The 23,471-nt window shown below is 34.7% G+C and overlaps 1 protein-coding gene and 1 long non-coding RNA gene across 5 annotated transcripts in view; one reads left to right on the top strand and one right to left on the bottom strand.

Annotated features, from left to right (window-relative positions):
- The window catches only part of LOC138325569 (E3 ubiquitin-protein ligase MIB1-like), a 72,054-nt gene that overhangs the window by 6,261 nt on the left and 42,322 nt on the right, over positions 1 to 23,471 (top strand). For 2 of the 4 annotated variants that reach the window (XM_069271329.1, XM_069271327.1), the window contains exons 6-13: positions 1,513 to 1,646; positions 2,373 to 2,449; positions 3,057 to 3,252; positions 4,506 to 4,653; positions 5,070 to 5,203; positions 8,198 to 8,305; positions 10,302 to 10,499; positions 11,700 to 11,851. In XM_069271329.1, coding sequence (XP_069127430.1) covers positions 1,513 to 1,646; positions 2,373 to 2,449; positions 3,057 to 3,252; positions 4,506 to 4,653; positions 5,070 to 5,203; positions 8,198 to 8,305; positions 10,302 to 10,499; positions 11,700 to 11,851 — 1,147 coding nt within the window. Of the gene's footprint in view, positions 1 to 1,512; positions 1,647 to 2,372; positions 2,450 to 3,053; positions 3,253 to 4,505; positions 4,654 to 5,069; positions 5,204 to 8,197; positions 8,306 to 10,301; positions 10,500 to 11,699; positions 11,852 to 23,471 lie in introns of all 4 variants that reach the window. The other 2 variants (XM_069271328.1, XM_069271326.1) reach the window with 1 other exon arrangement.
- On the bottom strand, positions 13,195 to 23,200 carry LOC138325573 (uncharacterized). Its single transcript, XR_011208800.1, has 2 exons — positions 22,980 to 23,200; positions 13,195 to 14,133 (listed from the first exon to the last, which is right to left on the bottom strand). It is a non-coding gene; the product is annotated as an uncharacterized lncRNA (long non-coding RNA).

Below are 23,471 nucleotides of genomic sequence, written 5' to 3'. Positions count from 1 at the left end.
TAATGGTAATTTGGGTACTTTTATTTTTTACTCTAAAATACTGAAAAATAACAAAAAATTCAAATGGGGCCAAAAAGTAAGCACACAGACCCCCAATTTTTCTTCCTGATTTAGAGAGAACAACCGTTTCCCTATTGATATGCAAAATAATAACAAAAGCTTAATACCAGAACTTTTTCTATAAAGGGTTAAATTTGGCAAAAATGGCTGAAAATGGTGCATTTGGTAGCACAGAATTAAGGGGTAGGGGTAGCATATGTTGTTATTCTTAGAAAAAATATTAGTCTAATTGATCAAAACTGGTATATTTTTAAAGAAGACTACTAGAAAAGGAATTCTACAAACATTTAGAAAAATCAAACACCTCATTTGGAAATTATGGCTTTAATCTCTATCTTATATGGTCAAAATTGCAAAATTCCCATAAAATCCAATATTTTGTCAACTAGGTATCTTTGAGTGACAAAAGCTCAAAAACGAGCACATGGACATATGTTTTTTCTTCCATTTTCTTTTATGGTATGAACTCCTTTTTCCAAAAATCTATATGAGAAAAAAAGTTAAATACAAGAAAATTTTGACTTCTCAGAGGTGTACATCCTTATGGTAATGTGTAAACATTAAAACACTTATCATTGTACTATAAATAGTCTCAATTTTGCATTTGCTAAATAGTTTTGCAATGTTATACCCAATAAGTTGTTCCACTGTGATTTAATTTTGTAATTAATATCATAAAAGCACTTCTTCGTCTTTAATTGTAAGAATTTTGAGTAATTAAATTCAGATTTTACTCAAATTATGCGGAATATAATTGCTTACAGATTGAAGTTGATACCAAAAGATATTTGTATTTGAGAAGTTCACATAATGAAATGACGAAGCACATCCTTGATATTCCAGTGGTTACTATCACAACATTATATCCACCTTAGACTATGTCAGAGCAATTCTGAAGACGTTTTTGTGATCAGGAGAAATAATTGACCAATCATAGGCCTACAGAGACCTCCTTTGAAGATTACATTTTCAAAGGCACACTGTGAAATATTCGATTCTTTTGATGTACATCAAATAACTAAACTACCTGTCTCATCTATTGTCACACACATCCTTCAGTTTTACAATGACATAGTCCAAGGATTGGCATAACTACCGAGATAGTAACTCCTGCAATATTGAGGATGCACTAATCAGCAGTGTTGTTTAAATGATTAATTTCTGTTAATCTGTATTTGAAATACTATAAAAAGATTTGAACCGATAAGACACAAATACATAACATAAATCAAAATGTAGTTTATAGTGCTTTGAAAATTGAAAGGTTTTGTTTACGTCTCAGTGATTCAGTCAACCCAAAAGTTTAATAATCCCCTAGGCGGAGGAATTGCTACTTATCTGTTGCAGTTAACAAGAGAATATCTTATATTAGATATATATTAGATGGATAATAAATTCATATACATACCACCAGATTTATCTTTCATCAAACCACTGTTTGTTGATGTACAGGTGAGCAGGGTCCAGGCTCCAGAGCAGGACCAGGAGGGCTAGCTATTGGTGACCAGGTCAATGTTGACCTTGACCTTGAGATTGTCCAATCCTTACAACATGGCCATGGAGGATGGACAGATGGCATGTTCGAGGTACTATAATAAAAATAGTCAGCAAATGACTTCTAAGTAACAATTGTCAAGTTTTGAAATATGAATATCTAATACCACATAGCCAAATGGATACTCTATCCTATCACAGAAACAACAGTCAGACTTTGTTTATCTAAAGCTGATTGCTTTGTCAGAAAAAATTTGAGATATCCAAGTGTTAAAAGTTAAGTGTAACTTTAGGTATATTGTGTAATTTTAAAGGAGGACCATCAAAGTAACTCTGATTTAAGATAGTTTTCAAATAACATAGATATACATTTTACTTAGTAAAGTACAGTTGCTTTAGTAGGACCTGTTCTGTAGTACATTTAAGGGTCAATATAAGGCCCCATTCCCTATCTAAAATGGTCATATTTTTTTCCAATTGGTAGCTCAATTTCTCAATTGGTACTTCAGGTTTAGAGAATATGTGCAGATCTAAAATGTTTTAATATAAAAAAATAGAATTTTAAAAAGTATAAATGATTTCTTTTGAGAAATTATGGAATTACAGCATGCTTATCTGACTCCCTAGTAAATATGAATTTCAACTATTAATTATTTAAATTGTCAATTCAAAAGGCCTCATGTATTGTTTTCCAAAGTAAAGAAAAGGCTTTGAATTATGCATCATGGTTAATAATGATTTAGTTATAAGGATGCATGTTTTGTTTCAGTGTTTGGGTACAATTAAGTTATAATTATGCATGTTTGTTGTTTTTTCAGTGTTTGGGTACGACGGGAACTGTTGTCGGGATAGACGAGGACCATGACATTGTGGTGTCTTATCCGAGTGGTAATAGGTAGATACCTGTACTGAAGCAGTCATCATTTCAAACAGGCTTATCAAACATATCATAATTTTTGACAAATTGTTTTAGTTATTATTTATTTGACATATAGTGCTACCTGTAAGATACTCCTAACTTAAAGAATATTCCTATTATATAGGTTGTTAGTGAAATGTATACTTAGTAATAATCATGCCATGATATGGAGGCACAATATAGCATTACCTCCCAGGCCTATCATCATGTTCCATATCCCAGAATCGAACATTCCTGCTTAAATAAGGCAAGTTATGATTCCAGTATCATTATGTTAATGTATTATACCTTGAAAAATCTACGGCCAGCATATGTTACAGATTACACAGGATTTGATCACTTTAATTTAAGAAAGAAAATGCAGGGATAGACAGGGCTCCTGATTAAACAAGGACCAACTTTGACTTGTTTTACTGTTATGTATTTGATCATTTTGTCTCCAAGCGATATATTTTTTTATATTTTGTCTATATGACATTGTGTGGGTTTTTTTTTGTTTCCATTTGACTATCCAACCAATAAATGCTATTCTTTTCTTAACAATATGCTGTTACCATCCACTACCCTCTTTATTTTACTGTAGGTGGACTTTCAACCCAGCAGTGTTAACTAAGGTGAACACCCCGAGCAGTAGTTCAGCCTCAGCCAATGAGAACACCACCCCCACGCCACCAACCCAGCAGTTTGCTGTGGGAGACCTTGTCCAAATCTGTAGTGATGCTGAAAAGATAAAACTGCTACAACGGGGGCACGGAGAGTGGGCCGAAGCCATGATACCTGTGAGTAGCATAAACAAATGCCATACATCTCTAAATGATTCCTGATGCTATTATTTCTTGGAACAAAGAAATATTTCTCAAAAATTTCCTGTATGTTTCACTTAGGGCAAATTAGAAAACAAGGTGGCCAACAGGTGACCATCAATGATTTTGATGATTGAACTTTGTTGCTGCCATTCCTCTGAAAATTTTGCTTGGTCCCTGGTTAGAACTTATCAGAAAACTATAGGGCCTAGCTATCTACAAGTGGCCATCATTAATTGTGACAATTGAAATTCATTGCTTCTATTTGTCATCAAGAATTAAATACATCTTTATCAAGTATCATGTGTTAGTTCCCCTTGGTCCCTTTAATTCTGTGTATGGATAGTAAACATGGTTTAAGCTAGTCACTGTGAACTGAGAAAATTAGTCCAATATATTAAGCACATCATGTTGTATGCATAGAAATAATAATAGGGATTTTTAAGGGAATCAAAAATCTTGTGTCATAGTCATGTTGTAATTATATTTGTTATAAACTTATTCACAAATACAATTAATTCTGGTAAATTTAACTCCTATGTTTTGAAGATCAAGTTTATTATTGAGTTATTCTTTTGGACTTGACCAAACTTAACACTTGACTGGTAAATACACAAACTCACATACCCTGATCACATGCTTCATGAGATGTAATAACAGTAATAACATTAAAAATGCCAAATTCCATTGTTCTTGTACAAACAATAAGATATTTTTAAAGTCAATTAAAGATGCTCAATCGCCGACAGAGAATAAACGATTCTCATCATTTGAATAATAATTGGTGTTTTTCATGTATATATATATATTATTAACACCAAAAATAATACAAAATAATTTATTTTGCTTTTGGCGCATGCACAATCAGTGCTTCAATCCATATAGGACATAGTGCCACAGAATTTTTTCGGGACGCAGTTAATAAGTTTTTGAATATTTTTATCTATACCTTTCAATGATGGTAATGATGTGAAGTAGGTAACTTTTGCAACTGAAGAAAAAGACTTATTTGTAAACTTCTGTTTTTAATGAGGAAAAAATAGTATTTGTCAGCGATGGAGCATCTTTAAGTATGAAATCAAATTCTGATAACCTAATATTAATAGCTCCTTTGTCTCAGAATAATGATGTTTGATTTTATATCTGAATGTGTTACTGTGAAAAATGCTAGGACATAAAGAATTTTCTAGTTATGTCATTGCTTTACTGTTACAATGTTTTGTTGACAGACATTGGGTAAGATTGGTCGTGTACAACAGATCTACCACGATAACGATCTGAAGGTTGAGGTGTGCGGCACATCCTGGACCTACAACCCTGCAGCCGTCACCAAAGTGGCATCGTCTGATGGGGCGGCTATTGGCAACTCATCTGGAGGTAACAGCACTTGATACATTAACAGTAATCTTGTACAAATTGTTTTCCTATCTGATGACATGAAATGAAGATTTCAGCAATGTTGAGTATATATATTCTATATCAGAAAATTTATGATGCCATTATTTTAAAGATTGATTGAAAAATCCTGAGTGTATCATCAAATTGACTTCAATGATATGAAGTCAGGAAATCATTTCCCAGGTCAATCCCATCTTAATTTGATGCTATTTGTTATCAAGGGATTTTCACTGAACTTCTTTGCCACTATGATCAGTATGCTGTTTACTTATGCCTTTTTTTTCATCTTCTTTTTTTCTCAATCAGGATGACCTCTCTCTGGTAAATCTTATTTCACAGACGCATACAAAGACAATATTTAGTCAAAATAAATTATTGATATACTTTCTTTACAGAACGCCTGAGTGCTCTGTTGAAGAAGCTGTTTGAGACGCATGTTTCCGGGGATGTAAATGAAGAGCTAGTCAAAGCAGCCGCAAATGGAGATGGGACCAAAGTGGACGAACTCCTACAGCGACCTGAGGCTGATGTTTGTAGATTTTTACATTTATATATGTGACATGAGAATTGTGTTTGTATTTTTTTACCACTATACATAAAATAGATATTATAAACTAATTTTGATTTTCATCAGGTCATCACAAGATACTTGGGTATTTTTGAACAAATACACAGAAATTGTGAATAAGTATTTTTCTTCAGTTACAAAAGTTACTTACTTTACATTGTTACCACCATTGAAAAGTTTGAGCTTCTTATTTTATTTTAAGATTTTTAGCCCACCATCATCAGATGGTGGGCTATTCAAATCGCCTTTCGTCCGTGGTCCGTCGTCCGTCCGTCCTTCCGTCCGTCCGTCCGTCCGTCCGTTAACAATTCTTGTTACCGCTATTTCTCAGAAAGTACTGAAGGGATCTTTCTCAAATTTCATATGTAGGTTCCCCTAGGACCCTAGTTGTGCATATTGCATTTTGGGACCGATCGGTGAACAAGATGGCCGACAGGCGGCCATCTTGGATTTTGATAGTTAAAGTTTGTTACCGCTATTTCTAAAAAGTGCAGAAGGGATCTTTCTCAAATTTCATATACATGTTCCCCTAGGACCCTAGTTGTTTATATTGCATTTTGGGACCGATCAGTGAACAAGATGGCCGACAGGCGGCCATCTTGGATTTTGATAGTTAAAGTTTGTTACCGCTATTTCTCAAAAAGTGCTGAAGGGATCTTTCTCAAATTTCATATACAGGTTCCCCTAGGACCCTAGTTGTGCATATTGCATTTTGGGACCGATCGATGAACAAGATGGCCGACAGGCGGCCATCTTGGATTTTGATAGTTAAAGTTTGTTACCGCTATTTCTCAAAAAGTACTGAAGGGATCTTTCTCAAATTTCATATATAGGTTTCCCTAGGGCCCTAGTTGTGCATATTGCATTTTGGGACCGATCGATGAACAAGATGGCCGACAGGTGGCCATCTTGGATTTTGATAGTTAAAGTTTGTTACCGCTATTTCTCAAAAAGTGCTGAAGGGATCTTTCTCAATTTTCATATACAGGTTCCCCTAGGATCCTAGTTGTGCATATTGTATTTTGGGACCGATCGGTAAACAAGATGGCCGACTGACGGCCATCTTGGATTTTGATAGTTAAAGTTTGTTATCGCTATTTCTCAGAAAGTACTGAAGGGATCTTTCTCAAATTCCATGCATAGGTTCCCCTTGTACCCTAGTTGTGCATAGTACCTTTTAGGACTGATGCGTAATGCCTTTCGGGACTGATCGGTAAACAAGATGGCAAACCGGCCGCCATCTTAGATTTCATTGTTGAAGTTTGTTACCACTATTTCTTAGAAAGTACTATAGCGATCTGTCTCAAATTTTATATGTAGTGTGTTTGAAAAAGTTTGAAAAGCAGGGAAAAGATCCCTCTTTCCATTGTCAGACATAGATCATTCTTTGGTGGGCGCCAAGATCCCTCTGGGATCTATTGTAAAATCTGTTAAAATGTCAGATTTTTAGGTCACCTGAGACGAAGTCTCAAGTAAAATTTCAAAAATCTTCTTCTCCACTCACAGATGTAGTAGAATCAAACACTCTTTACAGATAGAAAGGTCTTAAGGTCCTTTACAAAAATTATCAATTATATGACCCTGGTGTCTCTAGTTTCCCCCTGGGGAGGGGGCTAAGTTTACTGTAGTTTATATAGGGAAAACACATTATGACCATTTTTTGTTCAATTTTCATATGACCATTTTTTGTTCAATTTTCATTGGAAACGAGTCAAAACTTGGTTAGAATTATTAGCCTGAGATAGCATTTTAACAGCATGTCCATATTGGTCCTGGCCGACCCCCTGAGGGCAGAGGGGCGGGGCCAAGAAAGGTCAAATGTGCTAAAACTTCAAAAATCTTCTGAAATCTGGAAATGGTAGAATCAAATACACTTTATAGATGAAAAAGTCTTAAGTATATTATAAAAATTGTGCATTATATGACACTGGGGTCTCACGTTTCCCCTTGGAGAGGGGGTCAAGTTTACTATAGGAAAAACATATTTATGAACATTATTTGCTCAATTTTCATAGGAAATGAGTCAAACTTGATCAGAATTATTAGCCTGAGATATTATACAGTTAAAGTATGGGGTTAAGGGATATAGCAAGTTTCTGATTTCCCGAGACTTGTTTATTTCCCGATGCTGAGCTGAGGGAAATAGGCAAATTTGAGGGAAACCAGAAACTTGTATATCACTCAATCCCATACTTTAACTGTTTTAATATACCAATACATACAAAAGCTATGATTAGACTTATAATATATATTTCTCTCATACTCTATATTCCTGTCGCGTACGGCCATGGTCATAAGAGATTGAGAGAATTTTGCATCGTAAAAGATCTACACAATCTTAGCTTCAAACATTCAAATTATTCCGAGATGATAATTGTGATTCAATGTCCGTTTTGTTTTGCTTCTATTCAAACCGCAGGTTAAAATTTGATTCCGCTTTGATTTTCTCAATATTTCAACATTTTATACCACTAGGCATGATAATAAACTTATATACATGTATTGTTGAAATTCCGAGACATTAACCACTTACAAGTAACCTAAAAATGTACATATCAACAGTACATACATGTACATATAAAAGGTATTGTCCTCTAACCCCATTACATTAACATGACGACGTGTTCGGTAACAGATTCCGATCGATACTAACGTTGTTTGACCAAACAGGGTCAAAATGATTAAAATTTCAAAAATACTTCTAAGTTCACATGATACTCTTCATAGACTAAAAAGTCAAATTTATAAATCACTGACCAACTTCAAGGCCCAGCATATAGTGTTTATATGTCTTTAATTTGTTTCATTATTTGTTTCATTATATATTTAAACTCAGGTGACCGTTAAGGCCCATGAGCCTCTTGAAAACTTGACTTTCACTGTTAATTTTCATTGACAATATCTTTAAACGTTACATCATTGATATTATATTGTAACAATTTCTGTTTAATGCAGGCCAATGGGATGTTTGCTGGTCACACTGCCCTCCAGGCTGCCTCACAGAATGGTCATTCTGATGTGATAAGGGTACTTATGAAACATGATGTGGACTTTGAAATAGAGGTAGGTTTGATTCAAAGTTAATCAGAGTAAAATTGGATCATGAATTAACTGGAGATGGTTTATCTTATGTTAACTGGAGTTAGGTATGATCTCAAGTTAAATGAAGATGATTTATCTCATGTTAACTGGAGCTAAGTATGATCTCAAGTAAACTGGAGATGGTTGATACCATTGTCAACTGGAGCTGAGGTAGATTATAAGTTTAAACTGGAGGTGGTTGATCTTAAATTAACTGGAGCCTAGTTAGAAATTGGAAATGGTGTATCTCATGTTAGCCGATGCTTAGTTTGTTCTTAAGTCACGGAAGGTAGGTCAAATCAGGTTTATCCTAAGTAGGTTTTACCTTAAATTAAACTTTGGTAGGTTTGACATTAAAGCTAACCAGAGGTAAGTTTAATCTTTAGTAAATTAAAACAATAGTAAATAGCTATTGATTACAGAATAGAAATCCTAGCGTACAAATGAGGATACAGTTAGTTAAGATCTCACCTTCAGTACTGCTATCTGTTTGTAAAGACATTCTCCAAATTTGACCTATTTGTTGGTCATGGGGAAGATTTCTCCTTCATCAAGCTTTGAATGCAATTAGAATGTTAACTTAATTTTTGGTGAATTCTTCGTAAGATATTTTTTGTCAAAGTGGAGTCAAATTTTGAAAGATATTGACATTTTTTAAAGCAATTATATCCTGTCAAATACCAGCTTATTGTGACAGATTCTGTTCAGCACAGTACACTTGTTTCATACGGGATTTAAGAATTTAATTTCAACTCACATTTCTTATTGAATTAAAAGATAGATAGTTTGTTTGAAGTATGATATTGAAGAAAAAGAATAACATGAATTTTTAAATTAAAATGCTTGTTAAAATAAATAATATACTATATGTGGACCTGTTCAATTCCTTTGTGAAGATTTTATGTCAGTAACCTTGACATCAATACAGGTATAATGTAAAAACATCATATTTGTCTTGGTTGTACAGCATATTTTTTTGCTTTTTGCTTTGTCACTATAAGGGACCGGATAAGGAATGGTATTTGATGTCTGTAACCGTAAGCTTTATTGAGATAATGCTTTGAAATTGGCAAGAGTTACGGTTTTGTAAGGATGCACAACTTAGACATATCTCAGTCTCCCAAACCACAGAAACTCATCACACAGCAAAACCAAGGAGGCTATCCTTTAAAGTACCTGAGCTATAGAAAGCATTTATTTTTAATCAACAAAAGCTTATGTGTCATTGGTTGTAACAATGCTTAAAGACTTGCTTTGCAATATTCTGTCTGAAATCTCCAAAGGGACGGTCCCCCACCTGACATTATTCTAGCCCATGCCAGCATATAACGGCTGTCAATTCTTGGTTAGAGTAAATTGCTTCTCAATGAGCTATCAAGTATAAAGAATGCTTTGCATGATTACCAATATGTTTGGCAACATAAACACTGTCAAAATATTCATTAAATTTCATTTATAATTTGTTTTTAAGAATTTTTTTTTTAAAAATCCAAAAAACTCAGTTACATGCCATTTGGTCAGATTATTAAAAAATTATGTTATAATTTATTGTAGACATAGAATTTGATCAATAATAAAAACAAATATATGTCCATTCACAACTGTTTGCAGGGTCTTTCTAATAGAATGTTCCAATGAGATTTTATCATGAATGATTGCATATTAAATTCTGCATAGTGACTTGCTTCAGCTAAATAATATTAAGATTGTCAGTTCTTTATTAATGTATACATTTATTCAATTTACTTTGGAAAATGAGTCATTAAAAATTATTGGATTCTTGAGAATTTTGTTTATGCCATATATTCCAGTTTCTGTTTGTCGTGTGTCAGATGGAGTGTACCTGACATATCAAAACTCTGTGGTTTAATCAATATTGAACATCCTTATGCCACTTGTCCTTAATACATAACCATTTTGAGATTAATTATTAGTTGTTTAACAGATGAATTATAAAAACCTTTTTTTCCCCTAACAGGATAAAGATGGTGATAGAGCCGTGCACCATGCTGCATTTGGTGACGAGCCCAGCGTGATTGAACAACTACAACGAGGAGGTGCAGACTTAAACGCCAGAAATAAACGTCGCCAAACACCTTTACACATCGGCGTAAACAAAGGCCACATCGGTGTTGTGAAGACGCTCCTCGACCTTGCCTGCCATCCTAGTCTACAGGTTTGGACATGTGACCCGACCATCTCAGCTGTTGTTCTTTGTGTCGTAACAATGTTACCGTTTCTCACTAATTATTCTTACCCCTTATTTATTCTGCATTTGCATATTACAGATTTATCTGCCCTTGTGGGTAGGTATTGTTTATGATGTCATGTGCTTGCAAGCATAACATTATTCTTTTTAGAGAAAACAATGTGAATTTTGCTCACAAAATAATGACGTCACAATGGATACCTACCCGCAAGGGAGTTAGCACTGTTATATGCAAAGACAGAATTATCTAAGCCAGTTCTAATCCATCTGTCCATTTGTCTGTTGTTCCATCCATTTGTATCATTTATAAAGTAAATTAAAATAGATGTTAAATAAACTTTATTGCACTGTTTGTAAACCAATATCTTATCTTTAATTTCAATGCTATGTTTCACTGGTTATGATCAGATGTCATCTGTGTTTTATCCTTGAAACTTTTGCACATTTTCAACTGTAATGTTCCCGTTCCTGATCTTATTTGACATCCTGATTTTAAATCATTAGAAACACATTTTTCCTTAAGTCCTCGTTTAATTTGATCTTCTCTGAAAGTCACTAGAAACAGGAAGATACATTTCACTGCTGTAGTTAGAGCATGTTCATACCAAGATTTGTTTTGTTGGATAATGTTTCCATGAATGTTGTTTTTGTGAAAGATAGTTTGTGTTAGAAATTTGTATTAGAAGTAATGTTGTTGCACCAGATTCCTTTTGTCTGTCTGTTCTGTATCCATTAGATCTTTATATATTGCTCACTTCAGATTTTTACATGGTGATAGCAAGAAATAATTTACAATTTAAGTTATTGCTTATGCTTAACAATATGCTATGTTAAAATAGATGTAAAAAAAAAGAAAAAAAGATGATTAATCGTTAAAACAAAAGATGTGGAAAAAGTGGGGGGGGAAATGTTTAATGAAATATAGATGGTAGAATATTTCCTGTATAATCTTGATCAATTTTTAGTTCTGTTGAAGGTATTTAAATATTCACATTTTAGTCTGGGTTGCTGATTATCTCCCTTGCACTTTGACTGATAAAGGTTATAACTTTTGTATGGGAGAATAACTTTCATTTTTTTATTTTATTTAAATTGAATATGCAGTAGTTGTATCGTTTTCAAGACTGCATGTGATTGAGTTAAAGTGTGTTTACGTTTGGCCGTCAGGATTCTGAGGGAGACAGTCCACTCCACGATGCCATCAGTAAAAAGAGAGATGATATGATCTCCATCCTCCTTGAACATCACGCAGATCTGACTATAGCTAATAACAATGGCTTTAACTCGTTACACCACGCTGCACTGCGGGGCAACCCAAGGTATGTACTGCATGTGACCTGTCTCTGTACTCCTAACATGGTCCATTACAATATCTGACTATTATATTGTCTATTATCGGGATAAACATGACTATCAAAAACTGCAGTACCCTAATCTATTTAGATGACCAACATTCTTCTTTTTACTTTAAAGATTTTGAAAACCATGTGGTGCAGTTGTTAGTTACTCATAGAAGGTTGGTGATTTTTCTTCTGATAATCAGGTTTTCCCATACCAACACATACAGTACTTTTTAAGTCATGAAAATAAACAATTAAGTAGCCATAAAAAGAAGTTGGTTTACAAAAAGTGATTGAGTTGGGTAGTAGTATAGTAAGTAGTAGGTATTGAAGAGAGAGAGAAAAGACAGAGAGACAGGCTTTTTTTGTATTGCATCAGAATGTCAAAATTGACATTGGTATAAAAATTAGTGGAGGAACTATCTGTGAAGGAACTATTGATTTCCGTCATGGAACAAATGGTTATCATCTATTTATGTTGAAGACAATTTTCATGGTGTCTGCCCCAAGAACTTTATATGAGTAATATAACTGGAGGCTTTATTCAAACTGCCACATTTTGATAAGGAAATAAATGTTGCAGAAACAATATTTAGGTTTAAATACGTTCTGACATTTGTTGTTTCCAATATATATGTAGATTCAAAACTGTTCATTGTGCATGAAATCAAATTGTAAAGACAGGTTTGATTATTAAAATCATTCCGAATATTTGATAAATTTAACAAATACAAGTAAAACAGAAGAAAAATCTACAATAAGTTGATGATATTAGGTTAATCTATTTGATATATATTTAACAGCTTTCATTGCACCCAATTACAGATGATAAATTTTCAAAGTCAAGTTCAGTATCTATAGTCATAATAAGTATGGTATATTCATAATGGAAATAATGATAGACATGAATAATTAGCAGCCATATGAAAGTAATCCGTTAATGTCTTTTGATTGTTGTAAATTACTTATTGCATGTTTGTGTGTTGAGTTGTTGAAACAGTATAAGAATTAATATGATAGCATGAAAATTATACAGAACATTATATTTTATAAATACACTATATTATCAACACCATTTTGGTCCATCAAGGTGATTATATGAACAATTACTTATTAGAATTCAAGTATGAGCATTCACTGTAGGTCGGTGTATGAATAATTACCTCCCCTTGGACCGGATATTATATTTGACGTTAGTCTAAAGTATTGATGCACATTGAATTGATAGCATGTATAGAAGACAAATAAATTTAGCATCGATAGAAACAAATATCATTATATAAAAAAAATTTATTATGAATAAAAATGCAAAAAAAAAGATATATCGCAATAGCTTTTATTCTCAATTACCTATTGGTGCCAATATTCAATACAAGATTTTCAAACATTTTCCACAGTGGTGGTCATTATAGGATTTTACCAGAATTATAGAAGAAAATTATTTGATTTTGGAGATAGAGTGAATTACCAACAATAAATTATTCAGTTTTCTCACAGAATTTCAAGACCAGCATTGGTTGTAGCTGATGTGTTTTATTTTGTGTTGTTAAATTAAATATATATTTGTGTGTCTCCTAATTTTGATTGCAATGGTCTTGTAATTGGTACTTTTGTTTAAAGTTCTGCAGTGCAAAAACATATGATTCAAATTGATAAACTTGTTAATAACAATGTAAACTAATTAGATGTCCATCAGATTTTCAGGTTGAGATACTTTGATGGAATAAGTATTGATAGAAATAAGTAGCATGTAAATAGAAATCATGATTAGGTACACAAGCGAGTATTTGGCTTGTTATCTAAGACAATACCCACTGCTTTTCCAGCCAAATCTCAATTAGAGATACCGAACATTTGTACCATCATAGCATGGTATACTTTCATAGGCATACTGACATTTCAGGACAAGCCAGACTAATTATATGTAATCTTTATGACTAGAAATTTTCTTCATTTAAAAAAGTTTTCCAGCTAGTGATATTTATCCTTGATCTGCATTTCTTTTTTCTTCCCATTTCTTTTCATCCATCTGTAATAACTGTCCATCCATGAGATATAACATGTCACTTTCTTGGACATCCTCAACGTTCGTTTCTACTCGGCATTTCTGGTTGTGCCAGCAGACTACGTGTGATTTGGTGTGATGAATGTTTGCGAATGTTTCCTCAGACATGTTCCTGTGCCCGTAGACTCTCTTGAAAGTACAGACTGCATACCTGGCCTAGAGTTTTTGGCATCCCTCTTGTAGCAACATAACAACCCTGAAGATATAAATAGATAGAACCTACAGCAGACAAAACTACGTAGTTAGGTGTCTTAGAATTTATAGTATAGATTGGTGATTGTTTGGTATGGACAAATTTATAGTCTAGATTGGTGATTCTTTGGTATGGACAAATTTGAATTACATAGTTCTGAGATAGGTGTCTGAGAATTTATAGTATAGATTGGCGATTGTTTGGTATGGACAAATTTAAATTACGTAGTTCTGAGATAGGTGTCTTAGAATTTATAGTAAAGATTGGCAATTGTTTGGTATGGACATATTTGAATTTGATAGTACTGAGATAGGTGTCTTAGAATTTATAGTATAGATTGGTGATTATTTGGTATGGACAAATTTATATTACGTAGTTCTGAGATAGGTGTCTTAGAATTTATAGTAAAGATTGGCAATTGTTTGGTATGGACATATTTGAATTTGATAGTACTGAGATAGGTGTCTTAGAATTTATAGTATAGATTGGTGATTATTTGGTATGGACAAATTTATATTACGTAGTTCTGAGATAAGTGTCTTAGAAATTATGGTATAGATTGGTGATTGTTTGGTATGGACAAATTTACATTACATTGTTCTGCGTTAGGTATATTAGAATTTATGGTAAAGATTCATTTTGTGGTTTTAGGTATTGACAAATTCGAATTACATAGTTTAGAGTATAGTGTCTAGTATCTGAGAATATGACATATTACATGAATAGATAAAAGAGTGTAGTTTTAGAGTCTGAATTTATAGATTATATATAGTGTTGGCAACACAGTATAATGGTCTTAAATTTCAAATGATTTATGATTTCAACAAAAATATGTATAATAATTTTGGGTATGGACATATTTAAGCTACATATATTCTGAATTAGGTGTTTTATTTAGAGTTTATAGAATCGATAAAAATATGAAATATTTTCTCTGGAGAATTTTTTAGTAGGACAATGCTATAGAGGTAGGCCAATAATATTTAAAATGTTCAAGTATAAATAACTATGGAAATTTGGTTTTTGAAGATTGGTGGCATTGACAAATCTATGTAGTTAGTTTATAGAAACTTATTTCAGTACAATCAAATTTTAACACAGAATGGCTTTTGAACAAGTTAGCACGATGATGAAATTATGCAATCACAATAATTGCTATACAACAAATGAGCATTATTTTGAATTTAGCACATGTATACAGTCACAGTGCAACATTATTTTAGGATTATCTAAGATTTGTGAGTTTATCTTTTGTTTTATTGTATTGTAATATATATTTATGAGTAAATATGTATTAGAAACTGTATGATATAGAAAAAGCTATACATTGTAAATGTAATTAATTAGCCCTCAAGATATCAGACGCTGAAGTTCACCAGTGGAAGTTATCTAACATTGTAAAACAAAAGCAATGCTCTATGGAGAGTCTTTTACTCATTATATGGTGTTCTGGTAATCTGCACATTGTGCAGTTTGTATTCATCAGAGGAATTGTGTAATTGAGGTTGACTTCAATTTGAGTGGTATCTCGGTCTTAGTCATGCTACACTGATTCTGTCCCCTACAGCTGTGGGATGATGTCATACACATACTCTATATCACAGTACCCTTCCAAACCCACTCACTCCCTAACCCACTCCTGTCACCCCACTCTCCCAACCTTCCCCAATCCTGTCACCCTATTTCCCCACCCTTTCCAAATCCTGTCACCCCACTCCCCCACCTTCCCCAATCCTGTCACCCCTCCCCATCATTGTCTGATTCTGTCGTCCCTATACCCAGTCCTCTTACCCACCAATTTCCCACTTCTCCCCCCTCCCACTCCCCTCCCCCACGATCCCTAATGTGACATCCTTTCATCATCAGTCCATTGTTCACCATCCTGCCATCCTTTGTATCCATCCCCACTCCCTCCTATCTTTCTCTTCCTTTCCACACTTAACTTACATAATCTTGATCGGAAAATATCAGATAGATTGCATACAAAAGAACCTTCTCGGGGGTTAAGCTCAAGTGAAAATATAGGGATAAATCAAGACCAGCATTATTAAAGATATTCTTATACTCAACTGATAATTCATTATCGTATGAGCTCAATTTTCAGTTATTTTGTAGAGTTTCTAAATCACAATACATGTATTCAGAAATTTCCTTGAATTAATGAAATCTCATCCACATGAAAGTTATGAAGTATCTTGTAAATTCGGTGAGAAAACTATTTCAAGATTTTATTATATCTGATGATAGCAGATGGACTTCTGTATCTGTTGTTGTGTCATCTTAATGTTAATTGAAGCTCCAGAGAAATAAAGACAAACTTTGATTTGACTTCATGGTAAATTTATTGATATAAAGTTAAAATCATCAAAAGTACATGTTCCAATCATTGTGGACATTATGTTGAGTAAAATTGCTTTGCAAATGTTCATATATATCCATTTGTCATTCATAAATTGTTTTACCTGGATTCAGGTTGATCCCATGAATATGGTTTTAACAGAAAGTAGGACTGTAATCTGTGATATATTCATATGTTGTTGATTTATTTGGTATCCTGTTCTTCTTTCTATTCACAAGTTCAAAGCCCATGCAGGGCAGTTGTCAGGTACTGACTGCTTGTCGGCGATTTTTCTCCGTGTACTTTGGCTTTCTTCCACCAGCAAGTTCTGGGACAATGCTGAAATGACCTTAACTGTATAACAAAATATTAACCAATCAAACCAAAGTAAACATGACAAATTTATGTAGTTATCATGATTTTGAAATGCAGTTTAAAACTATACAGAAGATGATGTATGACCTAATTACCTAACAAAGGACACTGTGTAACGTGGTCAATATAGAAAAATATATTCATCATTATTGGTCTCTTGTAATTTTGTATTGATTAATTTGCATATTTCTTTGTGGTATATCTTGTCATCCTCTGTAATATAAAGGTCTTCTTTCAATAGTAATCCTCTCTGCAACACTGAAGAAAAAAAAATGTTTTTTCTAGTATCTTCATGCCATTGATGCCAATATACATATTTTCAAATTCTGAACCCTTCCTATAACCACTTGATAAGATCATCCAAGGTGAACCATATATTGCTGTGAGGTATATCTTTAATGTCTGAAACAGTAGTTACATTGATTATGAATCAGACAAAATGACCCCCAAATCAAAATAATTGTAACTGAGATATATGTACTGCAAGAGAATTTACCCATAATACAATTGAATTCATATCAAATAGATACCCTGTACACTCTGTAGATACCCTGTACACTGTGTAAATACCCTGTTCACTGTGTAGATAACCTGTACACTGTGTAGATACCCTGTACACTGTGTAGATACCCTGTTCACTGTGTAGATACCCTTTACACTATGTTGACACTGTGTAGATACCCTGTTCACTGTGTAAATACCCTGTACACTGTGTAGATACCCTGTACACTGTGTAGATACCCTGTACACTGTGTAAATACCCTGTACACTGTGTAGATACCATGTACAGTGTAGATACCCTGTACACTGTGTAAATACCCTGTACATGGTGTAGATACCCTGTATACTGTGTTGATACCCTGTACACTGTGTATATACCCTGTACACTATGTAGATACCCTGTACACTGTGTAGATACACTGTACACTGTGTAGATACCCTGTACACTGTGTAGATACCCTGTACACTGTGTAGATACCCTGTACACTGTGTAAATACCCTGTACACTGTGTAGATACCCTGTACACTGTGTAGATACCCTGTACACTGTGTAGATACCCTGTACACTGTGTAAATACCCTGTACACTGTGTAGATACCCTGTACACTGTGTAGATACCCTTTACACTATGTAGACACTGTGTAGATACCCTGTACACTGTGTAGATACTTGTACACTGTGTAGATACCCTGTACACTGTGTAGATACCATGTACACTATGTAGAAACCCTGTACACTGTGTAGGTATCATGTACACTGTGTAGATACCCTGTACACCGTATTAATACCCTGTACACTGTGTAGATACCTTGTACACTGTGTATATACCCTGTACACTGTGTATATACCCTGTACACTGTGTATATACCCTGTACACTGTGTAGATACCCTGTACACCATGTAGATACCCTGTACACTATGTAGATACCCTGTACACTGTGTAGATACCCTGTACACTGTGTATATACCCTGTACACTGTGTAGATACCCTGTACACTGTGTATATACCCTGTACACTGTGTAGATACCCTGTACACTGTGTAGATACCCTGTACACTGTGTAGATACCCTGTACACTGTGTAGATACCCTGTACACTGTGTAGATACCCTGTACACCGTGTATATACCCTGTACACTGTGTATATACCCTGTACACTGTGTAGATACCCTGTACACTGTGTAGTACCCTGTACACTGTAGATACCCTGTACACTGTGTAGATACCCTGTACACTGTGTAGATACCCTGTAAACTGTAGTGAGATACCCTGTACACTGTGTAGATACCTGTACACTGTGTAGATACCCTGTACACTGTGTAGATACCCTGTACACTGTGTAGATACCCTGTACACTGTGTTGATACCTGTACACTGTGTAGATACCCTGTACACTGTGTAGATACCTGTACACTGTGTAGATACCCTGTACACTGTGTAGATACCCTGTACACTGTGTAGATACCCTGTACACTGTGTAGATACCCTGTACACTGTGTATATACCCTGTACACTGTGTAGATACCCTGTACACTGTGTAGATACCCTGTACACTGTGTAGATACCCTGTACACTGTGTAGATACCCTGTACACTGTGTAGATACCCTGTACACTGTGTATATACCCTGTACACTGTGTAGATACACTGTACACTGTGTAGATACCCTGTACACTGTGTAGATACCCTGTACACTGTGTAGATACCCTGTACACTGTGTAGATACCCTGTAAACTGTGTAGATACCCTGTACACTGTGTTGATACCTTGTACACTGTGTATATACCCTGTACACTGTGTAGATACCCTGTACACTGTGTATATACCCTGTACACTGTGTAGATACACTATGCACTGTGTAGATACCCTGTACACTGTGTAGATACCATGTACACTGTGTAGATACTCTGTACAATAGTGTTTTTGACCATATTCATGCAAGGGAGGGTATGACCTGCTTTGCCTCCCTTAAAAAGATCATACCATGGTAACACAAAATCCTGGCCAATACAAAATAAAATCCAGATGTACTGTATCTGGTGTGTGCATGAATCTCCTTTTTAGGGCCCCTGACTCTATAGCTCCCTTAGTAAGGCTGTTTTAAGTCAAACCATTACAGGGGCCCAAGTGTTCTGTGGGTAATTGAGAACATGTGTTACAAGCACTTAGGTCATTCTCAGGCTTTTTAGGCGGGAAACTTGTCACCACAGTTTCTGTCTACTTCAGTATCACAGAAGTTTATTCTTCATGTATGATATGGAATGAAGGCTCACTTGTAAAACTTTTATCATTTGCGATGTAGATAAAGTTAATTCCTGATCCCACATGTTTAGTAGTCCTTAGTGCTCTGAGAATTATCTGAACATATAAAATAAGCCACTTGTCATTTGCAAGTATAATCCAGAATTCTGGCACACAATCTAATAAGAAGAATTTTACATCAATTCATTATGATTAAATTACATTTATAACCATTATTGAAAATCCAATGGCTGTTGTCATCATTATAAAGCTGGTTCTTTCGTTATAATTAAAAGATAAAATAATTTTCTTCAAATGTACATTAGAAGTACAACCATATCCATCCCTACACCACACTTGTAATAATTATATCCCATTGAGTAAGCTGGTTTTCTTTTCCATAAGTACTGTTCATAATCTTAATTCTATCCTGAAGAGTTGCCAATGCCATTTGTTCCGGAATATAACATACATGTATTTCTTAAAACCTGCTAGCACTGTAAAAAGATAATAACATTTTCCTAATCTACTATAGTATAGACGTCAATCTGCCATGGGTTGTGTTCTCAAAATCTATCATTATTAGAATTCTCATAAAAATGAGATTGACAGTGTTGTGAAATATACCAGTTATAAATGGAAATTCTGTCATAATCTACCATTAATAATAACCTTGAAATGTTCCACCAATACTAGTTTCTAATTTAATTGATAACAAACTAATTCTTGAGTGCAGTTGAATTCAGGAAAATACATTGAAGAAAAATATTCTAAGTACAGGTAAAATAAACATTGTAAGGCTAGATCACGAAATTAAATCACCATGAAAAAGTTGTCACAAAAATTTGCTTTACAGCGTCTGCTATCGATAATATTCTCTAAATATCATAATGATTTTATCTCAATCTCCTACTATACTGTATATTTGCCATTGGCGATAATCTCTGAATCTACTCTCTATTATATCTTCTAAGTCTGCTACCTGTATATGTTATATTTTACCCCTGTGTGTTAATATGCTGTTGTAGACACATACTGTTCTTAATACAGAAGACATGCAATGCATACATTTACTGAAGACACGGCTGGGCAGTTATATTCATCTGCTGAGATAGTGGGGAAATTTATCTTCTTCTAGGTGATGTAAACTTTTCAAGATGGTGGCATTCATGTGCAGTTGACATTGTATGGCATTGTAATACATACAGGTTTTACTAGAGATTTTAACCCAGGGTTTCCATTAAAGGCTGTATATAGTGAGTGTAATCTGAGGCGGTTTTCCTCTGCTGCTGTTTCCTACATGTGCTAGCTGGTAATCAGATCTTACCAGTCATCTGGAGCCCCCTCCACATTCCTCTCCATCTCCCATATATACACTCTTTCTTACACGTAGTACAGCACATGTGGAATTTTATTGGCACCATCAGCTTTAGGAAAGAGCAGATTCAACATGATATTGCTAACTTACTTTTCTTTGATATGAATATAAAATGGCATATTTCTGTACAAAAATGTCTGATTACGTGTAGGGAAATGATAACGGTGGCTATGTACAACTGAAAGTAATTGAAGATGATGATATAGGTTTTGGTTGATTACATGCAATCTTGGATGTATCTGATCCATTTACACGTGTAGGGAAATTGGTTAATTTGATGGTAGATCTCATGATTCAGGGAGTAAGGTCCGTAGACATCCATTTCTGAGGTACACTTGTCTCATATCTAGATCTACAATTTCTGTTACATCAGGAATTACTAGCACACAAAACATGTGGATTCTCCGACCAATGTATTCAGATTATCATTTAAGCCAGCATGTCTGATATTTTGATAATGTCAAGGACAAATCATGCAATAAGTTAAATAATTTAAACTGCCTGATTTAAATTAGACTTACAGAACATGCGTGCAGCTGTGCATTTCATACACATAACATATTGCACATTAGTTAATTCAAAATGGCGGCAATATATGCCATGGAGTACCTGCTCGAGTTTGGGGAAGTTGCACACAGGAGACGTGATATATTGACAGAGACAGGGAGAGAGTATGGATCATGCCTGGTGTGGGGGGTGCATTAGGTCAAACAGTTATTGGCTATTGATCTCTATAAACAGTGATGTGATACAACAGATGCAAGTGTAAGCTATGCCAGCAGCGCCCTCTGGTGTGAAGAATGCCACTCACAGCTGGTTGAAGGGGACCAAATGCTTGTGTTTCTGTACTTATTTGGCCCGGTTTCAACCAACTACAAAATAGCAGACACATAAAATGTGTTCTGGCCTACAATACTTTCTAGCTGGCTTGGAAACAAATTGGAAAGGGGGGATAATAATGAAAACCGAAAAATAGGAGATGAAACCAGGAAAGTAGTTACAATATAGATCTAAAAATTCAAAAAATGAAATTGCATAGCAATCACTCAAATTTTAAATCAAAGAAATGAAAAAAAGTACAAAACTGACAGGGTTGCAAACAAAACCCTTTCAACCAGCAAATTGAGTATAAACAGCAAACATTCACACCAACTTCAAAAGGCATAGTAATAAACATTTTCACGGGGAGCATAAAAACAGCAAACAATCAGTACATGTCAGTATAATAATGCAGCTTTACTGCGGCGATAAACTGCTGGCTTATAGTATGTTATGGATTAATTATATGGAAAACAGATTATATGTCTACTGCGCAACAATATCATAACATATATACAGTTTGTATATTGTGTTAACACAGAAATGCTTTCTATATCTTGGCAAATAGTTCCTCATGAAAATTAAATTGAACATTGAAATGCTTTCTACTGTTAGATTTGCAACATGCACTAATATTGGATAGTTAATCCTGAGGCCTAATCATCTGTTCTCTTTTACCCTGGAGTATAATAACTATTAGATGTCTATTTCAACATCATCATTACTACGAAAGTATATCCAAACGTTCTTGGAACAATATAAAATTTGAAACAAAATGTTAGAAATATAACTACTGTTAATCTAGCCTTCCATTGGGACTATTAAAAAACCAGTGATGAATATGACAGGATATGCAGGTAAGTAGGGATAAAGATGGTAATGAGGGGATAGGAGATAAAACAAGCAGACCCTATAGGCTACATGCACCAGTAAATCCCTAAGTAACCTGCTCCTATTGACAGTAATCTAATCAAGTTTGTAATGTCCCAGCAGGCCTGGCTGTGGAAAGCAGGTCAAGGTAATCACAAGTTTGGAGCCACTCATAGTTCAAATCACACCCAATTTCTAAATGTTCCACTAGAGAACATTGGGTTAGTACATAGTGTTACAACATTCTCTGTAAAGTAAAGACAAAGTGACAGACTATATACTAGATGACTAAGATGCACACAGCACACTTCTAGTAGTAAAAGACTTACATCCTGTGCATTAAGTGACATCCATCCTGACTACAGACTAAACAGAATAGTGGTAAGCCTGTTTCTCCAGGCGACTTCCCTCAGTGACCATCAGGTGCTAATCTGCAGAGACAATGCTCTACCTGTGTACATTATACACACATACACACGTACATCTACGCCGGTGTGTGCATTACAGTTAGCCCCCTACCTCACCGACAATATGCATATAGATATTTGGCAAAGAGATTGGTGTAGCCTTGTTAAGCACGCAGGACCTTGCAATATATAGAACAGCTCGTTGGGTTCCCCCACTAGACAACTTGGGATACATGCCTAAAGATGTACACTACCCTAGTCTAGTCACAAGCCGCTCCGTCATACTGCCGGCATGCTCTACTGGGGCTCTTGTTGCGAGGAATTGGGCGATGTTGGAAGGAATTCGATGAATCTACATGAAGTTCTCAGGTTGTGGCATACATCTTGCTGATAAAGTTATGTGATACATACCTG

This window comes from Argopecten irradians, chromosome 6, assembly GCF_041381155.1.
Source record: "Argopecten irradians isolate NY chromosome 6, Ai_NY, whole genome shotgun sequence".
Lineage (NCBI taxonomy): Eukaryota > Metazoa > Mollusca > Bivalvia > Pectinida > Pectinidae > Argopecten > Argopecten irradians.
This window is presented reverse-complemented; position numbering and strand designations above follow the sequence as displayed.